General features: G+C 41.1%; 1 protein-coding gene across 3 annotated transcripts in view; it reads left to right on the plus strand.

Moving 5' to 3' along the window:
* inpp5a (inositol polyphosphate-5-phosphatase A) overlaps positions 1-17,355 on the plus strand; it is a 528,339-nt gene that overhangs the window by 414,330 nt on the left and 96,654 nt on the right. For all 3 annotated transcript variants that reach the window (XM_043712554.2, XM_043712555.2, XM_087998983.1), the window contains exon 9: positions 2,071-2,155. In XM_043712554.2, coding sequence (XP_043568489.1) covers positions 2,071-2,155 — 85 coding nt within the window. The remainder of the gene's footprint in view (positions 1-2,070; positions 2,156-17,355) is intronic.

Raw genomic sequence — 17,355 nt, forward strand, 5'->3', positions numbered from 1 at the left:
TCATACTGAAGTATCACACTTGCATCTTAAAGGTTTTCTTGCAGATGGTTAGGGTGGAAAAAGCATTGCGACAAATAATCTGTGACTGGCGCAATAAATATGAAGACAGAAAATGATGTCTAAATGTCAGTGCCTCATTGGATTATAAATCAAATTTATGCTTGATACATAATAAAGTGGCGTAAAGACAAATTAGTGGAAAAATTCAGTGGGTCTAACAGCATCTGTGGAGAGAAATTAGAGTTAATGTTTTGGGTCCAGTGTTCCTTCCCCAGAACGTTCCTCAGATGTTGCCAGACCTGCTGAGGTTTTCCAGCAATTTCTGAAATACAGCATCCACTGTTCTTTTGGTTTTTATATAATAATTGGTTGGTATGGCCACTTTTTGGAATATTGGGTGCAATTCTGGTCTCCCTCCTATAGGAAGGATGTTGTGAAACATGAAAGGGTTCAGAAAAGATTTACAAGGATGTTGCCAGGGTTGCAGGGTTTGAGCGATACGGAGAGGCTGACTAGGCCGGGCTGTTTTCCCTGGAATGTCAGAGGCTGAGGGGTGTCTTCATTGAGATTTATGAAATCATGAGGGGCATGGATAGGGTAAATAGACAAGGTCTTTTCCCTGGAGTGGGGGAGTCCAGAACTAGAGGGCATAGGTTTAGGGTGAGGGGGAAAAGATTTAAAAGGGACCTAAGGGGCAACTGTTTTCAGGCAAAAGGTGGGGCTAGTATGGAATGAGCTGCTAGAGGAAGTGGTGGAGGCTGGTACAATTACAACATTTAAAGGCATCTGGACTGGTATAGAATAGGAAGGGTTTATTGGAATATAGGCCAAGTGCTGACAAATGGGACTAGATTCTGGTCAGCATGGACGATTTGGACCAAAGGGTCTGTTTCCGTGCTGTACATCTCTATGACTCCTATAACGTGGAAATTTGGTGTACATAAGCTTGTGGAAAGCTCTATTTACTACTCCAGGACACACTTTCAAATGGTGTAAGAGTATTGTGATGATGTTGAGGAGGGCCTAACCTGAAAAGTGAATATTTTTAGTGCTGAAGAAATAGGGATCTTGCCTTGTGAAATGTGTCCCTAAACTTCAAGACCATCCTCAAGTGCTATCAGAGCCTGCAAATGCCAGATCCAATCTGTGTTGTTGAATTCCCTATCCTTTGACAGTGCTGGCAAATATGAATCATTTTCCTTCAGTTCGTACATTTTTATTCAGGGATGTGGGCAGTGTTGGCAATGCCAACATTTGTTGTTCATCCCTAATTACTCTTGAGAAAGTGGCTGTAAGCTATCTTCTCAAACCAGATACTTTTACAGTGCTGTTACAAAGGAAGTTCCAGGATTGTGAAGGAATGACAGTATGTTTCAAGTTAGGATGGTGTTTGATTTAGAGGAGACTGGCAGCAGGTCATTTTTTTTTTGTATCTGCTGTCCTTGTCCTCTAGGAAGCCAATATCATAGGTTTAAAGGGTGCTGTTATAAAAACGTTTGTGTGTCACTGCAGTGGATATTATATTTGGTTCCTACTGCAGTTGGGGCACTGGTAATGAAGAAAGTGAATGTTTAAAATGATGGAGGGATGACTTTCAAGTAGATAACATTGTCCTGGATGGGGGTCAGATGTTTTGAGTTGGACTCATTCAGGCAAATGAAGAATATTCCAACATGCTCCTCACCTGTACCTTCTGTCATTTATATTATTTTTCCAAAGGACTTAAGTGAAACTGCCAAATGTAATGTTGTAAAATAATGCATCTTGACTTGCACATTGTAAAGGTTCTTAAAATATATTTTTCCTTATTCATCAAGACACACATTAGAAAACATTGTCTGAATTGCTCTGAGAAATTTGATTGTGATCTGTAAGTTCATGATGTAACTGTTGATATTTAATGTAATTTTACCTAAAGTGATCCAGTTTTAAGGATAAATTCACCAATTCTGTGCTTCTGGCAGGAGTCACTCGAAATTTGTTTTTGTATCCTTGACTTAGCAATGTTCTGTTGTTTAAAATTAATTAATTATATAGAAAATGCAAATAAATTTCTCATCCTCACTCTAGGATTACAGATCAACGATACGACAAGGTACCACATTTCCTGTTTGGTGACTTCAACTTCAGGTTGGATTCTAAAGGTGTGATAGAGGTAGGTGTTATTGATGGACAGAAGTTCTACGAGACTCCGGTTCCACCAACGTTAAAGTTTTTACTCTCTAGTTTCACAATATTCTCAACAGTTGGGTTGGGTTTTCCAAAAGGGCAAAACACTTGCGAAAGTTCAAGTTAGAATATTAAAGCAGGAAACATTAAAGAAAAATTCTTGAGGCGAGAGTTTGAATTTGAACTCCCTTGGAGCATATTTATCTCAATTAATCACATTACAGTGGAATCATTGAAATAAACAATCTCCATTTGGCTATTCATCAATAAAATGTGCATTTATGTCAAGTGACCACTAGCATTGACACAATTAGCTCTTGTTTTATGAACAGAAAATTATTAACATTTTTTAAAATCATAACAAATGAGGAATCAGCAGATTGTCTAATTCCATCTTCATTTTGTTCCAACTTGTAGAGTTATGTTATTGGGAATTTTGTACCACTGGTGTGGGCACTGAGTCCTTCGATACGTGAGCACAGTATAATTGAGCATTTACAGATAATCTGGGTGAAAAGGAAAATAAATTTCAGAAGAACAAATAGAGTTAAGTAAAAGAGAAATTGCAGCATAAGGACGATCGTCAAAGTCTCTTCCTCAGGGTAGGGGTGTCAAAATCTAGAGGGAGTAGGTTTACATTGAGAGGGGCAAGATTTAAAAGAGACGTAAGGGGCAACGTTTTCACACAGAGGGTGGTACGTGTATCGAATGAGCTGCCAGAGGAAGTGGTGCAGGCCAGTACAATTACAACATTTAAAAGGCATCTGGATGGGAATGTGAATGGGAAGGGTTTAGAGGGATACGGGCCAACTGCTGGATTAGATTAATTTAGGATATCTGGTTGGCATGAATGAGTTGGACCAAACAGTCTCTTTCCATGCTATATATCTCTATGGTTCTATAAGTAAAAGTTTATTTTAAAAATTGGTAAATGTTGCAGAAGAAATACTAAGTATAAATGGGTTATATTCAGTACAAGTGAGGGGGAGGAGCAAAATGCTTCAGATTTCACCAATTGTACAAGGTGCTCGGTGTTAAGAAAGTATTCGGTCTAGCAGGATTACATAAAATGTTAGCATAGCCCTGTAATATAAATCACAATCCATCATCATAAAATGAAGTTATTTTTGTTTTAGCAGCATCAATCTACAGTTCAGAGTAAGGCAAAAGAGCACTTTTTGGAAATAAGTGCAAGGATTCTAATATGCTACTTGTTAAACAGTTAGAAACGAGAAATAAAAATAGAAATTGCTGGAAAAACTCAGCTGCATTTGTGGAGAGAAAGCAGAGTTAATGTTTCCAATCCAGTGACCCTTCTTCTGAGTTTTGCCAGCAATTTATATATACTAGTTTCTGTTTTTGATTTCTAACATCCACAGTTTTTTTATTGTTAAGAAATTAATTGGTCTTACAGGAGTGATTCCACTCCCACTAAAGTTCTTTGCTAGCCAGTTAAATTCAAATTAAATAGTATCTGATGTGTATCTGATAGTATCCACGTGAGCTGCAGGTTTTATGTCAGTATGAACTTTATCAACTTTTATTTGATTTTGGAGCCTACCATGACCCCAACAACTTATATTTCTGTTTTGCTGTTAATGCAATAAAATGTTGTAAGGCACTTCACAGGAACATTGCAAGACAAAAGATGACACCAAACCACATAAAGCAATGTTAGATGATTTGTCCAGAGGCTTGGTCAAAGCGGTATGTTTTAACGAGTGTTTTAAAAGAGGGATGTGAATTGGAGGAGGAGGAAGGAAGGGATTCCGAACTTGTGGTCTAGGCAACTGAAGGCAGGGTGGATCAATTGTAATTGAAAATACGCAAGAACTCAGAATCGGAGGAGTGCAGGAATCTTGAAAGGTTGTGGGGTTGGAGAAGATGACAGATATAGGGAGGGGCAAGACTATGATTTGAAATCAAGGATGAGAATTTTAAGTGAAAGACATTGGGAGTCAGTACAGGTCAGCGAGTACACTCTTGTTAAGGAAACAAGACTTTCTGCAAGTTAGGTCATGAAAATAGTTTTGGATCACCTGGAGTTTACAAGACATAGATTTTGGGAGCCAGGAGTTCGTTGAAATTGCTGGGACCAGACACAATGAAAACAATGGAAAGGAGTTCTAACAACTAATGAGCCGAGATAGGGCCAAAGTCAAGCAATGTTACAGAGATGTAAAAAAGGAAGCCTTTGTGATGGTGCAAAAATGGGATTAGTAGCTCATCTTGGGCTCAGATTTTCATTCCAGGCTCAGGTATGCAGAGGTGAGAACATTCCCAGCTAATCTGGTCTTTATAAACATGTCAGACCTTTGGTCAGGGGGTGTTGGGGTAAGGTAAGTAGAGGTTAGGAAGGCAAAGGCAGAAAAACTGAGGAGACTGCTGAATGCAGAGATGTTTTTATCAGGGAACTGCCATGGGTCTAGATGATGAAACATAAAACATTCCTTCAGCCCTCAGCTCCACATTCCCCTGGCCCCATCCATGCCAAATCATGTCAACATATATCCCCGGTCTCTCATGCCTTTTTTCCAAAATGTATCCCTGTACCCTCTCCCATGACTGCTCTGACATTCTTTGCTAACCTATAACATCATTGCCAAAATAATACCAATGCTTTCCAACCTGTACTCTCCACTTACTTTTGCCGTTAGGCCCACAATCCAACTTCACTTAGCACCTACCATGGGCAGATCTCGGGACCCAAGCTTAGATATCATAAGGTTTTAATCACATTGAAAGGAACACTCTTATTCATGATCACCTATTTACTACATTTACATTCTGACATTTGGTAATAAACATGAGTATTGTTAGGAAATTCTAAATTTTGTCAAAAAGTTTTATCTTTGGTTCATCAGCACAATATGCAAGCAGTACCAAATTAAAAAGAATACAACATTTAAATTGTATGAAGAGTAAGTCTGAATTGGTTGGACCTGGATTAGTAGCAGCAAGTTAATGATGATTTACTGTTAACAGTCAAGCTCAGTTTAAGTTGAATCTAATTGGTCAGAGCATTACCCTGGCAGTCAGCTATTATGTTGAACTGGAGGAGGTGCACTAGGTACTTTGGTTCTTTCTATTTGTGAAAAGCAGGGTCCTGTTTATTAATCTGTGTAATTTCCAGAGCACGCACACATGCTACGTTGCTACTAATGTGCCATCACATTATTTTTGCACATTCAGGATTATTTAGCAAATGTTGGCTAATCATAAAATTGCATCCGATGTTGAACATTGTGTGAGTTTTGCAAATGCAGACAGATTGGGTGTGGTGAAGACCTTGCATATTGAGAACAAATGTGATTTCATGACTGGGCAACATTTGCTAAATAATCCTGAGTGTGCGAAAAAAAAGTGTTAGTAATCAAATTGGGACTGTCAATTAGTGACAATGTAGCATGTGTGCGTGATCTGGAAATTACACAGATTAATAAACAGGACCCTGCTTTTAGCAGAGTTTTGCAAATGCAGTCTGGTTGGGTGTGGTGAAGACCTTGCATATTGAGAACAAATGTGATTTCATGACTGGACAACATTTGCAAAATGTTGATAACCAATTTAGGATTGTCAAACAGCACGCCCAGTGTGGGACATGTGCAGATACTGGAAACTGCTATATTAATACAGAGGTAGGCGATTGTGATAGGTCAATGGGGAGGGTGGATAGGTGGGAAGGAAGATGGACAGGTAAGTCAGGTTAAGAGGGCAGTGCCGACTTGGAAGGTTGGTTCTGGGATGAGGTGGGGGAGTGGAGGGGTGATTGGGAAACTGGTGAAGTGAATACAACTGCCCTGTATTTTGCAGCCAGAAACAAAACCTGCCTGATTCAACTCAGTAAAATAAGTGACAATCATTGGCTGGTTCATTTCACAGGGCAATCCATTAGCCTGGCTGTTTAAAATTTAAACAAAGCTTAATAGCAGGACAAGCTTTGACAAGTGCAAACCACACTTAGACTTTAACCTCAATGAAACAGGTTCACACCCATGGTACCCTTATAATGTCAATATCCCCAAATGTAAACAAAGATGTGGAATAACTCTGATGCCCAATGTTAGAAACTGTCTGGAAATGCCAGCCTGGGTTATAATTATTGCCTGCTGTTCCATACCTCTGAATCCGCTAGTTCTGCGATTGACTGAAATGAACTGATGAAGAAAATCTGTGAATAAGTGTTGATCATCATGGCAAAACACTTTTGAGAAAACACTTGCAATTGGAGAGCTGTCGTATATCTAAACCTTTGCTTTTTGTCTGTTCAAGACTTCTGCTCATGTGGAGCCCTACCCTTTCCCATGGAGGTTATTGGGATTACACTGTTTTACAGTGATTATCTCCACCATTGAAAACAGGCAGAATTAATGTTTTCAGCACATTTTATCAATCTATTTGTCAACTATATATTTCAATAGAATTTCAGTGAAATTTGGTACAGAGAATATCGGATTGTAAGAAAAGAAAGAAAAACTGATTTATTATTAGCAAACAAGCAGATCCAATTCCTGGAATCTTTTTATTTCAAAGGTTATGCTTACATTAACAGTCAGGGCAAATTGACTTTTTATATGGAAAAAAAGGATGTTGTGCAATGTTTGCTTTTATAATATCGTTGGATGTTTTAGAATGTTGTGAATTTTACAAGATGCTATTGTGGATTTCTCACAGCTGTCAAATGAGCAGTGTTTTCAGAATAGATTGTTGGATGTGATTTGCCTAAAGCGTTTTCAGTGATAAGAAAGCTCTAATTAGAAAGGTTTCTTTGAATCTTTGTAGTTTTAGAGCATGAAGCAAGCAGAAAATAAAATCTCAAGGAAGAGCTGCATAATTCCAATCATGTTAACGTGGACTGACAGAGGTATGCTCTCCATTGAGTGCCCACTTTACTTGTCTTACTTTGATTTTTAATACCAATCACAATTGATTAGAAATCAATATTGACGTTGATATCAACTAAGTTACCTTACCTTCCCTTTTTACACTTTCCTTTTTTTTAAGGCAGGAGTACTCAAGAGAGCTTATTTTACTCTGTCCCATTTAATATTTGTTTCAACCTCTTTGAACAACAGTACACTGCTTTTGCTTAAACTAAGAATTTTTTAAATTCATTCACGGGTTGAGGTGTCAATGGGTAGGCCAGCATTTATTGGGGAGTTAAGAGTCAACTACATTTATGTTGGTCTGGAGTCATTTAGGAGGAATTGAGGTCCGCGGATGCTGGAGAGTCAGAGTCAAAATGTGTGGCACTGGACAAGTGCGGCAGGGCAGGCAACATCTGAGGACCAGGAGAGTCAACGTTTCGAGCATAAGTCCTTCATCAGAAACGTTGGGTAATTTTGGAGCTCAAAATGCGAAGAGCAGAGCATGGATTTTGGATTACTTTTTTGTAATCTTTTGGATATGTTTTGCTCCTCCCTTCGCAATGCTTCCCTATTAGTCAAGCTTTGGAATGATATTTCTCCCATTTATGACTAATTGAAATTATATAATTAGATGTTAATGATGCTACAGTATGAAGTCCTGTTCTGAAAGATAAAATGTCTTTGCAGAATGTAATGCTGTAGCTGGAGTTAAAGTGTCTTCGGCATGTGATAATTCATTGGCAAGTTAAATCGTTATGGTTTTCAGAGTCCTACCACAGTAAGGTAATATTGACAGGAATATCCAAACGTTTTCAGTTTTGTTTCAATTTTATAGATATTTGTACTGATTCCTCATGGGATAATTTTGCATTTGGACTTAAGAAAAATTCTATTTCAATTGGCAGAGCATTTTAGAGGCAGAAAATATGCCTGTAATGTAGGGGTGACTTGAAATATGGAGAAGAACAATTATGTCAAGTCTATTTTGAAAGAGGCGACAGAAGCAATACGAGCACAAAAGATGTTGTACCTCAACTTTACGTGCACTTTCTGAGATTAAATATATATATTATGTTGCTATGCCTCTCTTGAGATTGTTTCCAACAAACTAGAGCCCTGAGAATTCATGGATGCACTCCCAGCATAATCTGGGGAATTGGGTTGCATTATTCATGAGTTCAGGCTAGACCCACCAATGTGTAATGAGAGACTGGTACTGTTCGTCTCACTTGGTATACCCGCTTCAGGGATTATAACCAATCCTGCATGATCTAAGGAAGTCTCTTGGCTAAATTTCAAATATCTCTCCTCTCATTACACTGGTTATCTTGAGGCAGTTTTTAAACACAGGCTAGAAGACAGCAGAAACGCAGTGCGATGGGTAATTTTCTGGCAGGTTCCATCAGATCCTTCATCGCAAAGTTAGGATAAATATTTCCCTCGCCTTTTCCCATTTTCTTGGAATTGCTTCACTTGACTACTTACCTCCAAACTCCCTGCCCCACAATCCTATCATTGATCTTCTGACAAGTTCATACTCAAAGTGCTCAACCTTCCAGGACCAATCGGAAAGTAAAGGCATACTCTTCATTTTAGCAATTGGATGAGTCTTGACCACCAGAGTTACTAATGAAGTTAAAAATCACACAACACCAGGTTATAGTCCAACAGGTTTATTTGGAAGCACTAGCTTTCGGGGCGTTGCTCCTTCATCAGGTGACAATCACATGGTGAAGGAGCAGCGCTCCAAAAGCTAGTGCTTCCAAATAAACCAATTGGACTATAACCTGGTGTTTTGTGATTTTTAACTTTGTACACCCCAGTCCAACACCGGCATCTCCAAATCAGAGTTACTGATGACACTTCTATGATCAACAAAGGAAGAGTACAGAGAAAATGAAAAAAAAAACTTTATTATAATGTTCCTTGATATTTTTTCCCCTCTGCATTAATGGAGATTAATCTTTATTTCCTGTTGGGAGACCCCTGGAAGTTTGATAACCTTTTGTTAGAAACAAACTGAACAAAATTAACTGAGACCACCAAAGTCTGGAAACAAGACAATTTATTTTACGATCTTGCAAGAAAGGGCATCAGATGCTTGCTGTAGCAAATGAGCAATGAACATTGGTACACATACACAGTTATACCTTTGAGCTGTGTGAGGTCACCTCTCCTGACTCCCACGTTACCCAATCACCCTAGTTCTATACCTAACTTGTGACCTGGCGGCCTAACTTGTGATCTGGCGGCCTCTACGTGACTTCTCCTTTTCTTGGGCTGTTATTTGCAATCCATACTAGCACCTGCTGTGCTAGGAGTTTTCCATTGTCTTGTTTTTGAGCAAGCTTGCCTTTTTTAAGAAGTCTGCTAGTTTTACCATGTCTGGTAGCTGCCTTCTGTCAGCACTTTTTGCTTAAAGCTTATCATCATTATCTTTTTGCTATATCTACAAAAACAACACTCTTCCCTATTTCTCACAACTCCCCCATTTCTTTTCTTTTACAACTTGTTGTTTTTGCACTTATTCTGCCCTCTTTGCACTCTAAAGTACAGAGGTTCACAATCTTACACACAGTATCACTTTACCCCATTTGTCTCTCGAATACTAGGAGCATTCTTTGACTTTCCCTCTGTTGTTGGTCACCTGTTAATTGTAAAAGCATCTGATGATGTATCCGAGTTCCCTCCCCAAGGGACTTCATCAGTCGGCTCATTATCCACTTGAGGACATTGAACCCTACCACCAGACCCACCAATATTAATAATCCATAGATCGCTCGATTGATCAACCACTTTTCCCAACCCACTAGTCCCCAATCACCCCATCCCCATTCTGTCCCTTTATCTTTCCGAAGTTCATCCCCGATTTCTCTCATATCTTTTATCTTTTTCCTTATTATCTCTGCCTTTTCTTCTACTGTGGAAGAGGCATCTGGGATGAAAGTGCAACATTCTTTTCCGATTAACGCACAGGTTCCCCCTTTCTCGACTAAGATATAGTCTAAAGCCATTCGATTTTGTAAAGCTGTTAGTCTTGTGGCAATCATTCCAGTGGTTAGGGCCGATACTTGGGACCCAGTTTCTCTAAACGAGTCGGTGGTATCATTAACCAATTTCTCAAGGGCTGTCGCCAGTTTCTTTATTTCCCTCCCCGCTCTTGCAGTGCCGTAATTTGGGAATAATGTCCACCAGAAACGGTCCCATTCAGAGACCTCTCGGACTTTACAGCTTATTCCCTTTTCTGTTTTCAGGGAATTATATAGGCGAGGTAACAGCAGCCACTCCGGCCTTTCCGGCTTGGAGACAGTGTTTGAACACTCTCATAACATGTATAAGAGTCAGACGCTCCTACACATTTGACCACGTGAACGTATTTTTCTCTAGGCATATATGGATAAGCTTTCGAGCCACATATCCAATATGTTCCGTTTAATAATAGGGGAATGTTCGTGGCTGTAGCCCGGTTAGTGTAGACGCAAGATGAATTTCCTAATTGAAAGGGGACAGTATCATTCCGATTACAAAAGCAAGTGGCGTTTACTGTCCCTGTTGGCAGATGAACGTTAAGTCCATCATTAGCATCCAGAGTTTTTGGGGCAGGTCGAGGGAACCATCCCTCAAAGTTATATTTGTCCCTTTTGGATCTCCACTTTGTATTATTTGAGCTTTGGTCAAATTGCTGGGCATCATAAACTTCGCTTTGGGTAAGTGGTGTTACCGAAATGGGGATTCCTAATTCGCTATGGTGAGGGATTTCTGCACAGACCCAACAGTTGGCAAGCCCCTTTTGTTCAGCATAATATTGGCATAGGGAAGTAAAATGATTTTTCCCGTCTCCTTGAGCCGTCAGCATAATTATCATTACACTATACCAGTACCCACCCATCTCTTAACTCTGTCTGTCTTCCTGCCTATCTTTTCCCTTTTTGTAGTCGTCCGGGAGAGGGGAGTCCACGCAACCCTTACAATTAGTAGCAGCGAAATTTTTTAATCAATAGCAGCAAATATTTAAAGTCTTTTATTTCAGTTCAGTTTTTCTACTCAGCTTGATTTTCAGAGGGTTGGCTGTAGGATGAGCTTGCCACTCTGCCGAAGTGGGAGGAGCGTCCACGGGGTCTTTGACACGAGTGTGATGGCTCCACCCTTTTTCTGCAGTTCAGATGGCTGTTTCAGTTATCAGGAGAGTTAAGAGTGGTCCCTCCCAGTTCAGGTTTAGTTTGGTATCCTTCCAGGTCTTTTTCAGGACCCAATCACCTGGTTGTATCTGATGTACCGCAAACTCAGGTGGCAGTGTTTGTACCAGAAGGCCTTTATTCCTAAGAACAGATAATGAAGAGCCAAGTGCCACAATATAGTTTTTCAAAAACTTGTCGTTAAACTCGGCCGTGGGTACCTCTCCCTTCCCTCCCAGGAATGGCAGCCCAAGCATCATTTCATAAGGAGAAAGTCCGATATCTCGCCTTGGGGCCGTTCGAATGCGTAATAGTGCAATAGGTAAGCATTTAGTCCATGGTAATCGAGTCTCTAGGACTAACTTTGATAATTGCTATTTTAAGGTTTGATTCATTCTTTCCACCCATCCAGAGGAGGGATGGTGCCAAGGAGTGTGGAATTCCCACGAAATTTCTAACCCTGTTATTACTCCTGGTAAGATCTTAATAATTAGGTGGGTACCTTGGTCTGAATCTATAGTTTTCACTATTCCATATCGTGGGATGATATGTTCAAGAAGCACTTTCACTATTCCTTTTGAGGTAGCTGAAGACACTGAAAAAGCTTCTACCCACCCGGGTTAAGTGGTCTACTATGACTAATAAGTACTTTTGTTTCCCTACCGGGGGTAATTCTGTATAGTCAATCAGTATGCTCTGAAAAGGTCTCACCCCAGGATTCCTTCCACCTTTTTGCCCTCCTCTTGTTACATTTTTATTAATCTTTTGGCAAATCGGGCATCCTGAGCATATCTGCTTGGCTAAAGTGCATATCCCTTTACATCCGTACTTTCTTAACACAATGTCACACATAGCTTGAGAGCCCCAATGACTGCCCTGGTGCAGGGTGTTTAGAATGTTTCTCCTGACTGGTTTACTCAACATTTCCCTCCCATCCGGGAGAATCCATCTCGCCCCACTTGTTTTAGTGACCCCTATCTCCTGGAATTCTTTTTCCTCTTCCTCTGTGTACATGGGGTTCACGGAAGGAGACTCCACTAGAGGTGTGAGAACCTGTATTTTTGTTACTGTAAGGTTCATAGCTGCCTCTTTGGCTGCTTCGTCTGCTAGCCTATTTCCTTTTGCTTCTAGAGTGTTCCCCTTTTGGTGCCCCAGTACATGAACTATTGCTATTTCTTGCGGTAATTCCAAACTTTTCAACACTTGTCCTATTAACTCTTCGTGTACTAATTCCTTTCCCCGGCTATTAATTAGTCCACGTTCTTGCCATATCTTTCCAAAAGTATGAACCACTCCATAGGCATACTTAGAGTCAGTGTAAATTGTCCCATCCTGATTTTCTAGTAGTTTTAGGGCTTGGTTCAATGCATACGACTCACAAGTTTGGGCTGACCATGTATTAGGCAATCGGTCCGCCTCAACTGTTTGATTTTTGTTACCGTCTACTACTGCGTACCCATTGTGTCTTCTTCCTTGTACCACTCTTGATGACCCATCTATAAACCGTCTGTCCCCATCATGCAAGGCAGTATCTTTTAGATCTGGTCTAACCTTAGTCTGATACTCAATGATATCTAAGCAGTCGTGTTCTAATTCTCGTTTATCCAGGGGCTCTCCCTTCCATAGAAAGGTAGCTGGGTTTAGACAGGTGTCTGTTGCTAATGCGAGGTCATCTCTCTCCATCAGGATGGCCTCATATTTCAAGATTCGTGAGTCTGTCAACCATCTCCCTGCCCTTTGGTTTAGTACTGTTCTGACTTGATGGAGGTACTAACGATTAGCGCCCCTCCAAAAGTAAGCTCTCCTCTACTAGTATGGCAGTGGCTGCCACTGTCTGTATACACTCAGGCCATCCTCTCGAGACAGGATCCAAGATCTTGGACAGGAAAACTATGGGTTGCCTCCTTCCCCCTCCTTTCTGTGTTAATACTCCCAAGGCTGTTCCATCAGTTACTGTCACAAAAAGGTGAAATGGTTTTTCAAGGGAAGGAAGAGCCAACACTGGAGCTTGTATTAAGCTACACTTTAACTCATGTAACCCTTCTTTTTCCTCTTCTGTCCAGTGCAGTCTTTCATGTTCAGATTCAATTTATGATATAATCCTTTTGTTTTCTGGGCGTATGCTTCTATCCATAATCTACAATGGCCCGCTAGCCCCAAGAATTTTTGTAATTCTCGCATGGTGGTCGGGAGGGGTAGTTCTACTATTCCTTTAATTCTCTTGGGGTTAATTCGACTAATATCCTCACTAATAAGGTGCCCTAAATATTTCACTTCTCTCTCCACATATCGCAATTTATTCCTAGATACTCTTAAACCCTGTTGTCCTAGGAAGTTTAACAGTCTATTGGTGGCCATGCTCACGTCATCTCTCTTCCGTCCTGACACAAGCAGGTCGTCCACATATTGTAACAGTGACGTCCCTTTAGGCATCTTAATTTTTTCCAGGACCTGTTCCAGTACTTGCCCGAATAGGTTAGGTGATTCTGTGAACCCCTGGGGAAGTACCGTCCATCGGAATTGTTGCTTCCTACCAGTGTATGGGTCTTCCCATTCAAAGGCAAACATCTCACGGCTCTCTGGAGCCAGAGGGCAGGCCCAGAATGCATCCTTTAGATCTATTAAACTAAACCGGTGTCTTGCCTAACAAGGTATAAGGATTTGGGACTACTGGGTGTCGTGTTCGGACCAATTGGTTCAATGCTCTGAGGTCCTGCACTAATCAATAGGTTCTGCTTGGTTTGCGGACTGTATTGGGTTTTAAAGGGTGACATACAGGGTTCCAACAATCCGGTTTTTAACAAAGAATCTATAACTGGTTGTTGACCTTTACGACCCTCCAGTGATATGGGCTATTGTCTAATCCGAACTGTCTTATTCTCCTGAATCAACGTAATTACCATCGGAGTAATAATTAGATGCCCTGTATTACCCAGTCTTGCCCATACATCAGGGCTGATTTGCTCTTCGTCACCAGGTGTTAACATGGCCATCTTTACGGTCACTGCACTATTTTCCACCCCAATTCTTAAGCCTAACAAGATGATCAAATCCCTTTCTAATAGATTACTTCCTATATCGGGAATATACAATAACTGTCCTGTTACTTCTTTGTTATTTACTCTAATTAGCGTTGGCTCAAAGATGGGCACTAGGAATTCTTCGCCTTTTACCCCAGAAACCTTGAGAGTTTTATTAATCAATTTAACACTGGTAGGTCTAAAACTTAGAGATGAACGTGCCGCTCCTATGTCTACTAAAAATACTGCCTCCTCCCCTTCAGGTCCCACCTTTAGATTTATCAAGGGTTCCCAGTGGGTTTCAGGAAGAAGGAACCCCTGACTCTCCTATTCCTCATCAAATGTCATCAGGGAAACAGTTTCCCTTTCCTATGTTAATCCAGGGCAATTTCGTCTAAAATGCCCCACTTTTCCACAATGGTAACATCCTGCCTGTTGCCTCCTTCGCTGGACATCCGATCTTTGTCTTTCGTATCCTTCTCTATCCTTATCTTTTCTATTATCTCCCGATCCTAATCTCTTCTTTGTTATTTCATCTACTGCCGCCACCATCATTTTAGCTTTCTGCTTCTGCTTCTCGCCCTCTCTCTTCACATACACTTTCTGTGCCTCACATAATAACTCTTCCATCTGTTTTTCACTCCATCCATCTATTTTCTGCAATTTCCTTTGTATGTCCGGCCATGATTTAGTCACAAACTGGACCTTCAAGAGTCCTTGCGCCACCGGGTCATCAGGATTCATTCCCGAATATTTCCTTGTGGCCTCTTTGAGCCTTTGAAGAAATGCTGAAGGAGTTTCATCCTTCTCTTGCCTTACCTCAAAGGCTTTCACAAAGTTCTGTGATTTTGGTGCTGTCTCCTTAATTCTCAATATTACCATTTCCCTTAAATCCTTCATTAATTCTCTATGTCGCCTATAGTTGTTATCCCAACATGGGTTCATGTTGGGAAACTTGTCCTCTGCAGGAGCTTCTTCATCATCAACTGGGTGCCTCTTTTCCCACTCTTGTAGGGCAGCCCGCCTAATCATACTTCTCTCTTCTGAGAATAACGTCCCCAATATTGCCATCATTTCCTCCCAGGTATACAAATTTGGCCCCAAAGACTGATCTAACTGCTCCGCCAATCCCGCTGGATCCTCAATTAGATTTTTCATTTCCTTTTTAAAGGTTCTGACCTCCCCACTGGTCAGTGGCGCATTAACATACCCAATGTCGTGGTTTCCAATGGGGACCTCTCTGAAAGGATATACTGGTATTGCCCCGCCTTGTTCCTTTCTTTTCTCTTTGCTATTGATCTAGTCTCAATCGGACTCACAATGGAGTCATCTTCAGAGCCTTTTTTAGATGTCGTTTCTAGTGGGGTTGCAGAGGACAGCGGAGACGACGGTTGACTTGACGGTCGACTGTCGTCGGCGGTGGGGGGGGGGGGGGGGGCGATGACTGATCGTTATTTCTTTTGTAATAAGGAGGAGGCAAATTTATCAAAGGGTCCCAACGGGGAGTTTCAAATTCGTCAACCTTTTCATCCCTTTCTTTCCTTTTTAAGACAAGTATATTTTGGCTTCCTATCCAACAGGCTGCATAATCAACCTCTTGTTGGCTTTGTTTCTCTTTGCTATTAACATATATACTTAGGTCTTGGCACAGCCAATCTTCATCAGACACATATTTTGGCCAAAAGATATCAGGTTTCTTAATACCTTCTTGAGTCCAGATTAAACAACAATACTTTATCATTATAGCTTCATCTTTCCCCCACGTTCAGGAACTGTGTTCCCAATTTCCTAACATCTTCCCCAGGGGACTGTTAGATGGAATTTCTTTAAGTTTAACATTATCTGTAGATCGATCTTTATAGTGACAACTTCCCTTACCTCCCATTTTTATGAAATTAATTGATCTTTTCAAGGTCCGGTGTCACCTTCTTCCACACCCACTTCAGGGTCCTGACCTTCGGGTGGGGGACTTCCCTCTTAACAACCGGTCTAAGGCTGGCTGCTAGAATCAGGTTGACACCTTTTCCTGTCCGATCAATTTGGCCAATTATATGTTAATTTTAGACATTGCCAATTCTCCGGAAGTCTCATACATCCCCGACCACTTAAGGTCGTCCCCACCACTTAAGGTCATCCTGACCACCAAAGCAATACTTAAAGGTCCTTTTCTTACCTTGGTCTGTGCACAGAGTTACCTGGTCATGCCGGCTCCAAACCTGCGCGGCAATTCCTGCAGCTCTTACTGGTCACTGCAAAACCCCACAGAACTTACTGGTCTCTGCAAACTCTGGTTGCCCAGATACGCCTTTTCCAGACCTTAAGACCTTTTTAAGACCCGGGTCTTGTGCACAAGAGTTGCCCGACCAAACCAGCCGCACCTTCCCGTTTTGTTTCCAGGGTCTCTCTGTCCAGATCACGCTTGCCCAAAGCCGCCGCAGCAACAAGTGGAAACCAGAGATCGCCGAAATCGGCGAGGTGCACCTTCTCTGTCTTTCCAAGAATGCCGAGCGACCGGAGCTTGGGATCCCGGACGAGCCCCCAAACAAACTTAACAAAATTAACTGAGACCACCAAAGTCTGGAAACAAGACAATTTATTTTATGATCTTGCAAGAAAGGGCATCAGATGCTTGCTGAAGCAAATGAGCAATGAACATTGGTACACGTACACATTTATACCTTTGAGCTGCGTGAGGTCACCTCTCCTGACTCCCATGTTACCCAATCACCCTAGTTCTATACCTAACTTGTGACCTGGCGGCCTAACTTGTGACCTGGCGGCCTCTACGTGACTTCTCCTTTTCTTGGGCCGTTATTTGCAATCCATACTAGCACCTGCTGTGCTAGGGGTTTTCCATTGTCTTGTTTTTGTGGACGCTTGCCTTTTTTTAAGAAGTCTGCTAGTTTTACCATGTCTGGTAGCTGCCTTCTGTCAGCACTTTTTGCTTAAAGCTTATCATCATTATCTTTTTGCTATATCTACAAAAACAACACTCTTCCCTATTTCTCACACTTTTTAAGACAGGTGGGGGCAGAAACTGCATAAATATCTGGAGCCAGGATGTGCAAATGGTTCTTTGAGGACTGCTCAAACTGATTTTATTACGTTTTATTTATTACTTTT

This window comes from Chiloscyllium plagiosum, unplaced genomic scaffold (genome assembly GCF_037043375.1).
Source record: "Chiloscyllium plagiosum isolate Xiang-an unplaced genomic scaffold, Cpla_swu_hap1 HiC_scaffold_22, whole genome shotgun sequence".
Classification (NCBI taxonomy): domain Eukaryota; kingdom Metazoa; phylum Chordata; class Chondrichthyes; order Orectolobiformes; family Hemiscylliidae; genus Chiloscyllium; species Chiloscyllium plagiosum.